Here is a 15163-nt window from a genome sequence, read left to right on the forward strand (position 1 = left end):
ATGCATCAGCAAAAAAAGAAGAAAAAAACAATTAATATTGTATGTTGTCATAAACTGCAGTCAAGTCTCGTTAATCTGACATCATCCGTTGCATGACTAAATAAATGAAAGTAAAGTATTGTTACCAACAGTAGAGTTGGATAAAGTTGCATAAACGGATCAACGAGACTTGACTGTGTATGATTTACATCTATGAAGACAATTTCAAGTATGAAACACTGATTAAAGAATGGACTTCATCAAACCTTCAGCTGTATTTGTGGAGCATGCACTGCTGGATGAGCTGTCTGTGAATATGTATTGCACAGCATGGTGAGTAGCATCGTCCAAAACACACTGCCCTCTTGGCTCCCAACCCAGTCCTTCATCAACGTTTCTGAGCTAACTTCAGCAAAGAATTCCAGTATTGCAGCAACCAGTTGCCCATTCAGTGACCATGACTTGTCTGAAACAAACAGAACTTAATGCTTTATTGAAATAGCATTTGTTTCATTCACTGAAAAGTGCTCTCATGCTTATCTGTTCCAAGCAGACAAGTAAATCAACAGGTGATTTTGGATAAAGGGCACCACTTTGGGTTGTTTGATATATCCACTGAGTTTTGCATAAAAATATGGAACGGTTTTCAATTTACCCTCTGGAAACAAGCCCACCCCTCCTCCCTTTAAGACTAAGTCTAAAACGTTTCATGGAAGCCCAGAAATATATATAAATGAGAAAACTCTGTAAATAGCCCAAAAGGAACCACTTTAGGTTCTGTTTGTTACATCTACCAATTTTTTCAGAAAAATATTGAACTTTTGAGTTAGGCTCCGTAAACAATGATTTGGACAGATGGACATCTCTTCTTTCCTCTCCCCCTGCCAACCCAACACCTGAGGAATAACTCAGAGGGATGTGAGAAAATCAATATAGTTTATAGTACTCACCATCTTAGGAATTATATACATGAATACTAACAACATGTTAATCTCTATTGTTTGTTGTCTTCTGTCAAGCTGTTACATACCCATCAGATGAGCAAAGAAGGTTACCTCACCTGTTTCAGCTAAATCTGGGGTCTCCTCCTTAATGACAGTGATTCCTTCTGACACAACATTTGTTCCACCTCGGCTGTTGCCTGCATCATTATTCTCTGACATCCTAACAAATTCATTTTTACAGAATTCATACAAGCACTGAGCTAGAACTGTTGGGAAACCAGAGTCCAGGAGCTGTTTGATGGCAACAGGCGACTTACAAACTAAGGCTAAAGTGGCAAGTCTTGATTCATCTAGCATCATGTGACTTAATTCTTGCAATGTGATAGGTGGTGAGTTTGCAGATCTTGGTGGCACATGACTAGCTTCTTTTGAATCATCAGTCATTGTCCCTTGATGAAACTGGAAACTATCTTTGCAATCATCTGATATAGAGGCATTCATGCTGTGATCAAAATTGATAATTATTCCCATCCACTCAAGTATCATTGTGAAAAACTCTGGCTGGATGTGGCAGGCAGCACATAGAACATAGTCAAGTGATTTCTTCAGCAGTGAGTCAGATGGCAGCATTGAAGACCATTCATACAAACAGCTGTCAACAGAGAAAGGAACAATTATCAAGATCACTGATATCCATTAGTAACTGAGGGAAAATTAATTTATTGCAATAATTAGTCAAAATGAACTGAACTCCTAGAAAAGAGAAGGATAACCTGAGGTGGTCAGTATGGGATGGAGAATGAGGTGGGGATGGGGTGAGGTAAGCTAAAACTTTAGTGATTTGTGAGTGTAGCCTGACAACTTGCAAGGAGATAATTATCACAAAACTGACTGATTATACCTCACAATACACCATAACAAATAGTAAGAAATGGTGAAATCAAATAAATACATCTTTTCAAGCGTAAAAGGTAACCAGGTAACCAAACCAACGTGAAAGAGCATCAGACATGATATTCACCACATCTTCAAGTTTTGCCATGCTTACAGGTGTTACTAAAATAATTATTTCCCCAAAAAATTACAGCCTGTTGAGAGGTATGTACATACCAGTAATACATGCATAGAATGCATTTTCTTTCCCACGACCCTACCAACACAAGAATGTATACAGTCATGTCCCATTTATCCGCACACTTGTGTTTGTATTGATATTGTCTGGATAAGCAAATTTTTGGATAACCATTGGCCATATGTACAAAGAAACGTTTAAAGAAACGTACAAAGAAACAAACATAGTAGGCATGAGACATAATCTTTATTGATTACACATAAACAAATATCAGTGCATACAATGTCTCATACCTGTTCATGCAGTTATGCTCGCTTGAAGTAATCAATCATAGCCTTTTGCACTGGCAGTATAGAAAAGCGAGAGGACTTTTGCCGGTCACTGTCAACATTCACAAGATCATCGGCAGTAATAGTCACAGTTGCAACTTGTGCATGGGATCGTAGTGCATCGCAAAGTTCCGGCAAGGCCATATCTTCTTGTGGGTCCTCATTTGATTGGATAATATCAACATGACGAAAGCAGTTAGCAATTGTCTTTTTGCTCACAGCTGTCCAGGCTTGCTTGATCATCCAGATTAATTAATTATAGTGACCCACAAATTGACTCGCCTCAAAATGAAATCAGTGACACCTTGCTACTCGGAGGTTGTTAATCTTTTCACGCTTCAAAGACTGCCGACTTCTTTCATGTTACAGCACGTGAGGCCCTCAGTAATCGCGTGCGTAAAAATACAGGTGCTCAACCATCCGGATATACGACACAAAAAATGCACATAATTTAGTGTTTTGTATGTGAAAATGACCGTGCGGTTACAGAAACCGGATTTCCAGATAGGTGAGTAATCTAAAACGTTTTAAGGAATTTTCGTTCTGAAGGCGAGTTTTACGGATATCTGAGGATCGGATAAACGGGGCATGACTGTAATCGGAAATAGATTACAAAGTACAAAGTAAAACTCTTAAAAAACTACCTGTCAATGAAAAGTGTTCATCTGGACCAATGTTTGTACTCTATTTTCCTTTCCCATTCAAATTTTCATTGAAATTGCTCATGCCAACTCACTGTTGAAGTGATCTTTACTGACATAGAATAGGTACATGTATCTCAAATGCCATACTTTGACCAGGTAAACGACATATTCGTTGTAGTTTGATGTAAACATGTTTTCACAACTAAAACAGCCAGACTGGGAAGAATCACACAAGTTGAATATCTAACCGAAATGATTTACTTATTAGTATCACATTCCAAACAAATATACAGAGATCCCCTTTCTACAACACTACAACACAAATAATGGTTGAACCCATTACAGACGTTTAACCACGTTGCAGTTTTATGTAGCTGATGACAAACACAATAGTACATGTCTCTTGCTTACATGATCTGTATAACTACAGCTCTTCCACACAGGTTACATATCACACATAATAAATACTTTCCAAAGAAATTCTACTAGCAACTACTGACCTGACCAGGTCTATTGTGATGATGTCCGACAAGCCATACTGCACTTGGAGTTCTTGGCTCTGCCACAACACTGCAGCAATACAGTGAACATGAGCTGGTGCTGGGTTAGGCAGATTGCTGAGCCACATGCATCCACCTGCTTCTCTTCCAGAATCATTACCTCCTCCTGCATTCTTTTGGACAGCCTGTTGGCCACTGTCGCCCAGCCATTGTAATACGGCCTGCACTCTAACAAAAATTTGCAATCATAATAAGGCTTCCTTTGACAAAATATTATCCATTAAGTTCATGATATTATGTTCTCACCTAGATAAAACTTAAAGACACCATACCTTAATCAACAAAGAGAGCATGCCTACAGTTCCAAGTTTCTATTTGTTGAGAAAGAAACTTGTAAATTTCACAATAAACTGTATATTAATATTACTACATCTACTGCATCATGTAGTACACTTTTCGAAGTTCTTCAACACTAAAGGGAAAATGGACTTGACAAAACTTTCTAGGTTCTTGGTATGTAGCAATGTTATTACTTGTAACAACCTTTTTGGGATGACACTTTGGTCCAAAATCCAAAATAATGACAGTCCAAGATACAGAGTCTCTAATTATGACAACAAAGAAGGATTCTGTCGCGACCTTAAGTTCAGTACGGTATATACAGCAGTCCGAGTTAGACAGAGTGCACTCTAGTATAAATCAACAAAACAAGGATCAATGAAAAATAGGGTAAGAACGAAGCCAGAAGCCAGGTATCATTGAGGACATAGTCATGAACATATGTGGTAGAAACACTGACATTGCTCTAAACAGAGGAACCCAATCTCAGAAAAAAACAGTTATTTCAAAGCATTAATAGATGAGAAAATTCCAAATACAAGTAAACAATTAGGTTAATTACACAAATGATCACAGTTAAAATCTATTTTTAGGGCACATCGCCGCTATCATATGAATGTGGTGCTATACCTTGCTTTTGTCCCTGAATCCTGAACCATTCCCAATTGGTAGAGTAATTCCACAGTTGATTCACTGGCAACTCCACTAACTTTACCAAGGTATGGATGAGCATCTGGAAAAACACACAAAGGAACTCTTGAATTCTTGAAGTGCTAAGTGGACGCAAGTCAACTTCTTGAGTGCCAATCAAAAATGTCATTAAACCATCAGTTGATATTTCATCACAGTAATTTTAGGCAGTCATTCTTTTAGTTCATTTAATTTTCATATTCACTCATTTCTTCATGACCATTCTCAAATCCCTTTTGACAAAAATGAGTCAGGACCAGGCCCTTATCTAGTTAAGGCAGAATTGTTAAAAAATTACGATGACAGACTTGTCTTCGGCTTTTGTTGATGTCGCACCATATGAATGACGTGTACATATAAAATGAGTTTGGACGAAACATTCCTATACCTAGTGGTACATATCTCATCTCAGACCTCTGAATTTTCAATTCCAGGACTATGACAAGGTTACTCCTATGATAGTTGAATCTTGGAAATCCTCAAGATTAGATCACACATAACAAGGAACTGCTGACTTTCATTCTTAATTTTCTCTTCTGTTATGACAGATACAGTCATCCCTTACGACAATACTCTTCACATAGCTCACATAAAAAAAAGCTGTCTAGTGATCACACATCTTAAAGACATTGAAAATAAACCAACAACAAATCCACTGTTGAGCTCATGTTAATCACATTGTAAACTTGTGAAATTCAGTGCAAATTGCAACTAACAGTGTTCATTGCACATATCCACGGTTTTTCAGATGTTTAAAAACATTCAGTGTTTACTTGAATACTCAGACAACAGAACTTTGTTATAGCTTATAAAAGTCAACTTTATCAAAAAGACATGCCATAAGCTCAGGACTTACAATGTTACATGACAGCACGTGTAAACATCCCAAAAAATATGATGTCAGAAAACACAATGAAATAATCTTCCTCAACATCATCTGAATTTTGATTTAATTCGATCCCATTTTCATTCATTAGAACTGTTCACCGTAACATCGGAGAAAACGTGTTTGGAATGTCATTACCTCAATCTATACACATGCCACTTCTGCTTACCATGTTCCTGAGGGTTCGCCTACCATCACAGCATTTATTATTCTCGGCAATCATGAACCACCTGGTCATCCATGGACCCCTAGACCCATGCCATTGACTCATTTATGTCATTTGATAATTAATTGCAAACATTTTCCTTTTACAATCAAAGTGGCAGATACTGAGGGAAGTCTATGGTGACTTGTCAAAATGTATCCAGCCACGTAACCAAAAGTGCTGAGTTTATGTTAATTATTTTGTTAAATACGTTTGTAAGTAAAAAACATGCATTATACTAACATGGCAATATATATATATATATATATATTATTTATTTCTGTTACAAATAAATGCTTCAGACATAAATTCTTCCGATGATGGAAAAGAAATTTAGGCTACATTTCTGGATCATTTTCAACTGAATCATCTGAACAATGGACCAAAATAATGTGTACACAGCTGATTGCTATTTCTGACCTAGTTGAACAACAGGTAGCATAACAGGAATAACAACTGAATTATCATATCTAATGTGATGTTAGATTGCAAGCTTACTCTACATATGTCTATTTTCATTACAAAGTTTGGGTTTTTTTTTTGTTTTTTATCACATGCAAAGATACAAAACAGTTTTGACTGGACACAATACACGAAATAGCAGTTCTGTTATGTTCAAGGAAAATACCACTTTACTTAATGCTATTACCATGTTATGAGTAAGTTATTATAACACAGGCGTCTAATAACACAGAGGGTCATCTATGGACCACAAGACTCATGTAATGGCAAGGAATGACTACCTCTGACCCACATCCCACCACTAAGCTTTGTCTTAAGCCAGGTTCACATGAAGCAAGTTTGATTGAAAAAGCTGCATTATCATCTGTACCTGACCTACCATTGTTGCACACTGCATACTATTCAGACCACCTGATGTCATAAAGAATCCTCTACAGTCCGTTTGATTCCATTTGAGACCACTGAATTGCTCACTAACACAAAATCTAATAATTGCAACAAAACCAGATTTTGCACAGCCACATGAAATCAACTGACCAACTCTGATGATGTGTCTCATAATTTGGGACACCAGCATAAAAAAGTTGTTTAATAAACCATCATCATTTTCTTGTCACCTTTTGCTATTTTGTACGAGGGGGGCCTTTTGCTGGTAGAAAAATGCTGGTAGAACAAATGGAATCAAACGGACTGTACCCATAACATTATTATCACTCCAGCAAACAATTCTTCAGCATGAGATATTAAACAAGCATTCAGTTTAATGCTTCAACATTCACATCATCATCAGTTTGATGGAAGCTTTATGGAATGTGTAGTTCATGGTCCCTTCTATCAAAGACCTCAGTGAGCCATGCCAACACGATTTTTTTCTCCAAAGGGTTGTACCTCAACTCTTCAATAATCTGCAGTCCGTGGGTTAGAAATGAACTGAAAAAAAGAACAATATTTTACTTACTGTTTCCTCTGGCTAATGGAGGACTGCTCAAAATGTTATCAATGAGAGCAAGTCCCATAGGCAGAGAGTGAAGGCCAATCTTCAGCAGCACTGCCTCAATCTTAGGTGTGTAGATAACAGCAGTAGGTGACACAAGGAGGGAGGCACAGGTGGTCAGAAGATTTGGTGTAGAGGCTGCTGCTGCAGCAACACGGTCTTCCACATCATCAAATGCTGTTAGACAATGGTGGAGAAGACGAATCCAACCAATGCTGAAAAGACCAAAGCAATTGAAACAACAACTGTAACAATAATATCACTGGAATCAAACATCATGCCCTGACTGTGTGCAATCACTGTGTTCAGTCATACAGAGCATCACAGGTCACCAAAACACTGACAACAGTACCTACCTGACCTTTCATGCTTGCAATTTATTTTCAATTTTTCTGTAGTTTACGTATTTACATATTCTCTATTTACCTATTGAGTGGTGGGGAATAAGGGAAGAGAGAGGGAGAGAATGTGGGAAATAGCACCTGGGTCTTCGGTAAGATGACTGCACATTTTAACCATTAGGTTACCCTTCTCATCTTCAATAATTCTGAGCTAAACCACAGCTTGAGTAAAGTATCCTTGTCATCTGGGTACAATGTTATACTATCAATAAGGTCACTCACTGTGAGCAATTTGTCTTCATTTTAGGATATAATTTAAAGCATTTATGACGAGAAATACTCAGTTACAACATGTTGCTAATCCCTAGTGTTTTTCACATGACACTACATGCAGCCACTCACTGCCCCTGATCTCTTGTCTTCTTGACTACAGCTTGAAACTCTGGACTACAGCATCAGGCTAAGTACTTAGCATCATAATTGAAATAATTTGTGCAAATAATTTTTCATTCTGATAGAAAATATTGCAATTTATTACTCGCCCCTGGAGGATACTGCACTTTGCTATTTTTATGGCAATACTACACTAGTGAAATACCACTAGACATATATGTTCACAGTTATGACGTCATAATGCTAATGCCTCTGTTGCAAAAATATTAGACCTTGCTTGACTCACAAGAAACCTGATATGAGAGTCATCACACTTCAGGCAGTTTTTATCAAATTCAGTTTCTAGAGTAATACACTGAATACTTAACTCGCTGCTGGTGGGGCAGTACTGCTAACCTGAATGTATACTTACTTACGCTGAAAGATACCACAGACAACCTTCCTTTAGGTCATAATTGAGATGGATTATGTGCTTTCCAAGGGTTCATTTTCACTTTGTAAATATGGTCATGTTCAACAATAGTGAGAACTTCAAGATATAAAGCAACAGAAGACAGGCTGTACTTTAGCCTTCATTGTCTCTGAATGCACTACAGTCAAGTGGGAAAGTTAGTACATGTATCCACTCCTGATCCTTGCTATTTCTGTTCACTGAATGGAGAAGGTAGACTAACAGCTAGTCTCTGAAATGAACATAATTTACTGAAAAAATAATATAATGAAATGGAACCCTGAGGCTTTCTTCATTTTCAGAGACTAAACAAATCTGCAGAGCGATAATTTCTTGGAATTTCTCAACACATATAAAGATTCTTATCACCCATTACTGACACGCCACTGAAGGTGTATGTGACAGGACTTTTTATTGCTCCCAACATCACCCAACCCAGCCCGACCCCTACTCCCTCTCAGTGTGGTGTGGGCAGATCAGGGGAAGTATCAAGTGTCGCAACCACATAGCTCAGGGTTAAACTAGCATCTCTTGACACTAATGCTATGGCTGGAAAACTGGATTTATCCAAAACTCCAACAAAGATATCAAATATAATTTTTCTGTCAAATCAAAATATTCTGTCTGCATTATATACAGCAGTTTGATTGAAATCACATGGAACAGGAGAAAACTGTTTGTTGGAAGTAGTAAGACAGAGCCATGTCTTTGATTGAAATGTTTTACAAGTAACAGTTAACAGGAAATGTTCAACACACACAGTGTGTAGAAAATGTTCACATGAGGTCGCTCATATGGACAATACTTTGTGTCGTCTTGTAAAACCCTTTGAAAAGACTGTCATCGACTTGTACCTGTCCTGTGGAATTGAAGTCACAAAACAACTGAGATAGAAAAACAGTCTGTTGTACAGACCCTGAAGCAAATACATCCAAGAAAGTCCATGCAAGTCTAGAAAATGTGGCAAGTCTAGGTTCCCTTAGCTTCTAAAAGTGAAGAAAGTCTCAGTCTCCATTTTATTATGTTATTCTCATTTTTTTTTTACTATGACTTTTCCCAGTAAAATATGTTCATTTCAGAGAGTAGTTGTTAGTCTATCGAAGGTATTGTGAGTCAAGGGACTAGCTCAGGAAGACAGTATTCAAGGAAGGAAGATTAGCAATCTTGTAGAAAACCCGACACATGTTGCCTCGTGGTGAGAGGACAGGGCAGGATGTCTTCGCCAAGTGTGGGGCCATGGGGGAGCTGTGGGAGCCCCATGAATTTATACTAAACACCAGTGACAGCTAGAGATCAACTGATAATTACTAGCCATATACTGGCTATGAATTCAGCAGATTGGTACAGACCCTGAAGCTATGGAAATCTAGACTTGCCACATTTTCTAGACTTGCGTGGGCTTTCTTGGATATTTATACTTCAGGGTCTGTACGACAGACTATGGAGAAGGTAAAGGACCAGGAAAGAGCTGGTCCAGCCTTATGGGTGTAGTTGGAGGTTAGCAAACAGAAGTTCTGCTCAGAAGCACCCTTTAATGATATCTGCATCAAAAGCTTTAGTGGAAAAGTAGACACAAATGTAATTATTTCACTCTGATTTTAGGCATGGGAAGTGGGCAGCAATATTGAACATTTTCAAAAATTTATAGCAAGAGACATCAGAAGATGACAAATCCCACCCGGCCCCTAGATATTTGAAAGAACAAATCATCTTACAGTTACTTATAGTCCATCATCATGTTTCTTAGACTAAGTCCAAATTGTTTCCATGGAAACCATGCCCTGATGCCCTACTAAGGCCTGACAACTTCACAAGTTTCTTAATTGATCGCATGCCGGATTCGCACAATGCCTGAAATCTACTTCTTTGAGTCTTATTTACCATTTCGTTCATTCTGTCGTCTGCTAACAACAAGGTCACATGACCAAACCGAAAGTGCATGTAAGGGAGATAAGCGCTTGACAACATGGGAAGTCAACTCCAATAGCCTATATTAGTGTCCGGCGATCTATTTGTGTATATTATCAATTTTCATATAAGTAACATGTGTCTCACTTTTTCTGCTTGATGCTATACAAGTACCTATTGAAATCTTAAATAAGCAAGCTGGGTTTGAAAAAATACATGTAATAATCATAATTGAGTTTATTCGTCAAAAAGGAAAATCCATTTTTGAATGCAAGGTTACCAGCAACTGAAGGAAATCTTGATAAATATTTGTTTCCACACATCTACTAACACATGCCACAAAACATTCTAAGTACCAAACATGTCGAGTGAGCATCAGTTCAAACACTTGAAGAGAGTACATCAATATTTTCATCCTTACCTGGAGTGAGAGACTGAATCTTCAGCTGAAAAGGATGCACCAGGTTTAGTACCAGTATCTCGAAAAGCACTGTAGCCCATAAGAAGAATTTGAGACAGTCCAATGGTCATAGAATCTCGAGCTTTGTGGAGTCGAATAGTGATGGATGAAGTCACTTCTAGTTTCTGTAGTTGAAGTTTGATCACAGCCAAGCTAGACGTCATAAGTGGTGGGCACATTGGGGTCACAGTCATTCCATCATGACTTATCTCCAGAGATACGAAGGATGGACAAGCTGGAAACATGGAATTACATTCAGTATATAATGCATACTCCAAACCTCAAACACAAATCAAAATCTCAGTAGCACAACTTGACATACAGGACATTCAGATTATGGTATTTACAAAATCCTTAATTTGTTTATTTGTGTCTGTTTTTCCTGTCATTAAATATATCTTCTAAGCTGTCCTTTCATTTTTACAGGTTAATATTTAGCCCTAATGTACATGAAAAATCAAATCCATAATCAAAGATATTACTAAAGAAGCCACATGCTGCGAAATCATGAAACTGAGAGACAAAAAAACCCCATGAAAATACATCATAAAGTCCTGATTTGTATGCAGTCAGGCCTGAAGTTAAGTAACTCCAAAGAAGGTCAAGTTCATGAATATCAGATGTCAATGTGGAGATACCTACTTTCAGTTTGTATTATTTATTGACTGGAACTGAAAACTAATGGACGCCAAATCAAATAACAAACAATGTTATTCCTACATGAAGTATGTTGAGCATCAAAATTGTCAGCGTTTTTTTTGTTTCATCACTACTGCTACCTGTGACTTCCAGATTCGAAGAGGTCTTTGTAATTTCAGAGAATCCATCAGTAAAAGTACTGCAAAGACATCTCTTTCCTTTCTTACTTTTTCATATATTTTTTTTAGTTCTGTTCTCAAAAGAAAATGTGACTTGTGGACAGATGGTTCCCATTTTCATATCCTCTGCCAACATCACCAGTATAAAAAGGCCCAGCTTATCTGTTTACCTATCTTGGCAAAAAATATTGTACAGTTTTCACAATCTGCAAAGAAAAAGGGCACTGCTGTCACTTCCTGGATAAGTCAAACTGCAAACTACAAACGAGTCATCAGAAGATGTCATATCCTCACGGCCCCCACACACTTGCAAGGACAGATCACCTGATGTTTTTTTTTTGACTAAGTTTGAATCGTTTCCATGGAAATCATGAAATGCACCACTTCAAAATCTGTCTCATATATCTGCCAAGATCTGTTGAAAGATATCAAACAAGATATCATGATAAAACATATATCATGGAAAAACCAAAAAAATATAAATGCCAAAAATTTGTAAATAGCAAAAACCATGACAAAATATATAAGAAAAAACCCAATCCAACTTTCCAGATATACAGTGACATACGGAACCAATACCCACCAAGATTTCAAGCATAATATGACATGCATGAAGTGAAAATTACTGAACAAACAATGAAACTGAACATACTTGCTAGAGAAGAACCGTGAGGTTGAATTTGCACTTCTCTCAGTAATACAGCAAATGGTAGCTGTATGGTGAGATCAACCCATGCTTCATCAGGATAGAAGTGATAAGACCAGGCAGCAGATCTGGCTCTCCTATGTGGCGGCGATGTTTGAATAAGGACATCTGCAGGACTTGCTGTTGGGCTGCTGGAAGAGACTGTACCTAAAATAGAGAAATATACACAGCCTCTTACTACTTCATAGTTAATAACACATATCACCACCCACAGAATAAGCAAGCATATTTTAATGCTCTTGTCCTATTACTTTAACTCTAGCAGTTACCATATATGAATTCAAATACAAATGTGAACAGGAGGAGAAAGTCATCAATATCCCCCACAGTGGCAAAATATCCTTCATGACTATGTCTACAAGTTATGATTATGCCAAATATTTTGGTGTGTATATAGAAAAGTGGAAGGAGAATAATGAAAGGTTTTAAAAGGTGACAGGAGCACAAACCACCAGTTTCATACTCGAAGTCAAACTTGTAGCCATGGAAATGCCAAAATACTTTTATCAGAATTCAAAACTTACCAAAAGGCACCAGTACACCATTAGACTAAGCTATGTGCCAAGTTTGGTGAAGAAATAGAGTTTTAGAGTTGGCTCTGGAAAAGAGCACTACCATCAATTCCTGTCAAAGTCAAAGCTGCTGACATGGAAATGCCAAAAATTCAGAATTCCAAAACTACCAAAAGGCACAAATAGACCAGTAGACCAAGCTATGTACCAAGTATGGTGTAGACACCATGAATGGTTTCAGAGTTCTACTCCAAAAAAAAAGCACTACCACCAATTTCAAAGTCAAACTTTTGCCATGGAAATGCTAAAAATATTTTATTCAGAAATCTCAAACTACCAAAAGGCAAAAGTACATTAACAGACCAATCTATGTGTCAAGTTTGGTGAAGAAAAAACTTCTACTCCAGAAAAGTTAAATGTGCACACATGGATGGACAGACGCACGGCCGGTCAGACAGAGTGCATTTTAATATCCCCCTGCAAAACGCGTTGTGGGGGGATAATAATAACACATCACTATTTCCTTCATCTTTTATCCAGATACTCTAAGCATAATTATTCGCATTTGCCACATGAACCTCAACATGGTTCAGCATGGTTGGATCTTGTCTAATAGTGACACAGGTTACCATCAACTGTTGCTAAGACATTGATAGCTATGGTTGTTATCAGCACGTGAATCATGTGCACATCCGGACTGAATACAGTTCAGTGCAAAAGAACAGTATCAAGTATTACTTCTTTACAGCATAAATGTTCATTCTATCTTTGCATATACATATTCATTTATTTCAGTAATAAGGCCCACGTACATATTACATGCAAATATTTACAATCGGTGCTGCATTTCATAATTTTTAAAGATATAATGGTCATAGACCTACATTGTCTTTGACAAAATTTGCCAGGTTTTTTAACATTGAGATATCAGAGGACTGTAGTGTGAGTGTGAGTGAGTTTGGTTTTACGCTGCTTTTAGCAATATTCCAGCGATATCACGGCAGGGGACACCAGAAAATGGGCCTCACACATTATACCTATGTGGGGAATCGAACCCGGGTCTTCGGTGTGACGAGCAAACGCTTTAACCACTGGGCTACCCCACCGCCCCCAGAGGACTGTAACATTCTTACAAAAGTCTCTCTGTGATTAATAGTACGCACATGTAAATAAGGAAAATATTTAAGACATATAGGTTAGGTTAGGTAGTGGAGCATGCCTCTGGCGTCGTGGCCCTTGCATGTACCCTCTCGTTTCTCCTCTTGATTATATTGATGAATTGAGCCCATTCATTATTTCTGTTTTCAAGGGCTTCTTTAAGATTGTTGTTGGCTGTTGACCTGATTTCATCATATTCGGGGCATCTGAATAAGATGTGCTCAAGATCTTCCTCTTCTTGATTACAAAATGTGCAAATGGGGTCAGTTGCCAGATGATATTTGGCTAGATAGCTCTGACAGGGAAAGTGGTTCAGTCGGATTCTAGAGATGGTAACTTGATCCGTTCTTTTGATATTTTTGTAGAAAATTCTGTTGGGTTTTTCCTGCAGTTCAAAGTACTTTCGACCTTTGCTGTTATTGAGCCAGATATTTGACCATTTATCACTAGAGGTTTCCTTCACTCTGCATTTCAAACTAGGTAGAGATGACATAGGTTTTAGCAGAGGGCCACACTCAGATGCTTGCTTGGCAAGTTCGTCAGCCTTTTCGTTCCCAATAATCCCTACATGGCTTGGGATCCATTGTAGGCAGATGACAGTTTTCAGGGTTTGTAGCAGACTGTTGATGGCTTTGGTTTGATGGTAGTACTCAGTAGGTTTGTATGACAACAGAGTGTGCAGGGATGATAAAGAGTCCGTCAGGATGGTGTAAGTCTGGATTAACTCCAAGGCTAGCATCTTCAACTTGACTGGGTTTTCTGACTTATTGGCTTGTTCTGGAATTGATGTTACTATGGTTGGAGGTTTCCATTGCCATGGTGGTATATCATTCATGATTGCTGTTGGAGAGAAGTTGGGGTCTGACCTAGAAGGGAGATAGATGTTTCTTTCCTTGAGTAGCCTGCTGGATCTTGCATAGAAGGAGTTCTTTGCTTTGTTTTTCTTGAGATGCCCTGGAGAATCTTTTGGAAGGAAGTGATTTTTAATCCTTCTGTTCAGGATAACTGATTCCGAATGGATCTGAAGTGGAGGGATGTTTGCTTCTATCTCATCTATGCCAGGGAAGGATGTAGCAGGCTGACCAACGAACTAGATGATATCAGTCAGGGTACCAACTCATATCTAGCCGGTGATTTCAATGCTAAAAGCACCCAATGGAACAGCACCCAAACCAACTCATCTGGTGCGAGACTCTCAGCATGGATAACTGACAGCAACCTCCTGCCAATCAATGGTACTGAGCACACTCATCAAAGCCACTCAACGGGGCATACTGACTCCATCGATGTAACAATTGTTAGCCCAAATCTTGCCCCTCAAATAAAGTCATGGAAAACCGTGGATGATACTCTCGGCAGCGATCACTTCCCA

At 38.2% G+C, this 15163-nt stretch overlaps 1 protein-coding gene across 3 annotated transcripts in view; it reads right to left on the reverse strand.

The window, feature by feature from the left end:
• The window catches only part of LOC137293797 (baculoviral IAP repeat-containing protein 6-like), a 166692-nt gene that overhangs the window by 44139 nt on the left and 107390 nt on the right, over positions 1–15163 (reverse strand). For all 3 annotated transcript variants that reach the window (XM_067824541.1, XM_067824540.1, XM_067824539.1), the window contains exons 35-41: positions 12068–12268; positions 10559–10832; positions 7009–7259; positions 4438–4540; positions 3469–3696; positions 1040–1575; positions 246–445 (exon numbers count right to left, since the gene is read on the reverse strand). In XM_067824541.1, coding sequence (XP_067680642.1) covers positions 246–445; positions 1040–1575; positions 3469–3696; positions 4438–4540; positions 7009–7259; positions 10559–10832; positions 12068–12268 — 1793 coding nt within the window. The remainder of the gene's footprint in view (positions 1–245; positions 446–1039; positions 1576–3468; positions 3697–4437; positions 4541–7008; positions 7260–10558; positions 10833–12067; positions 12269–15163) is intronic.

The sequence above is a fragment of the Haliotis asinina genome, chromosome 8 (genome assembly GCF_037392515.1).
Source record: "Haliotis asinina isolate JCU_RB_2024 chromosome 8, JCU_Hal_asi_v2, whole genome shotgun sequence".
NCBI classification, from domain to species: Eukaryota; Metazoa; Mollusca; class Gastropoda; order Lepetellida; family Haliotidae; genus Haliotis; species Haliotis asinina.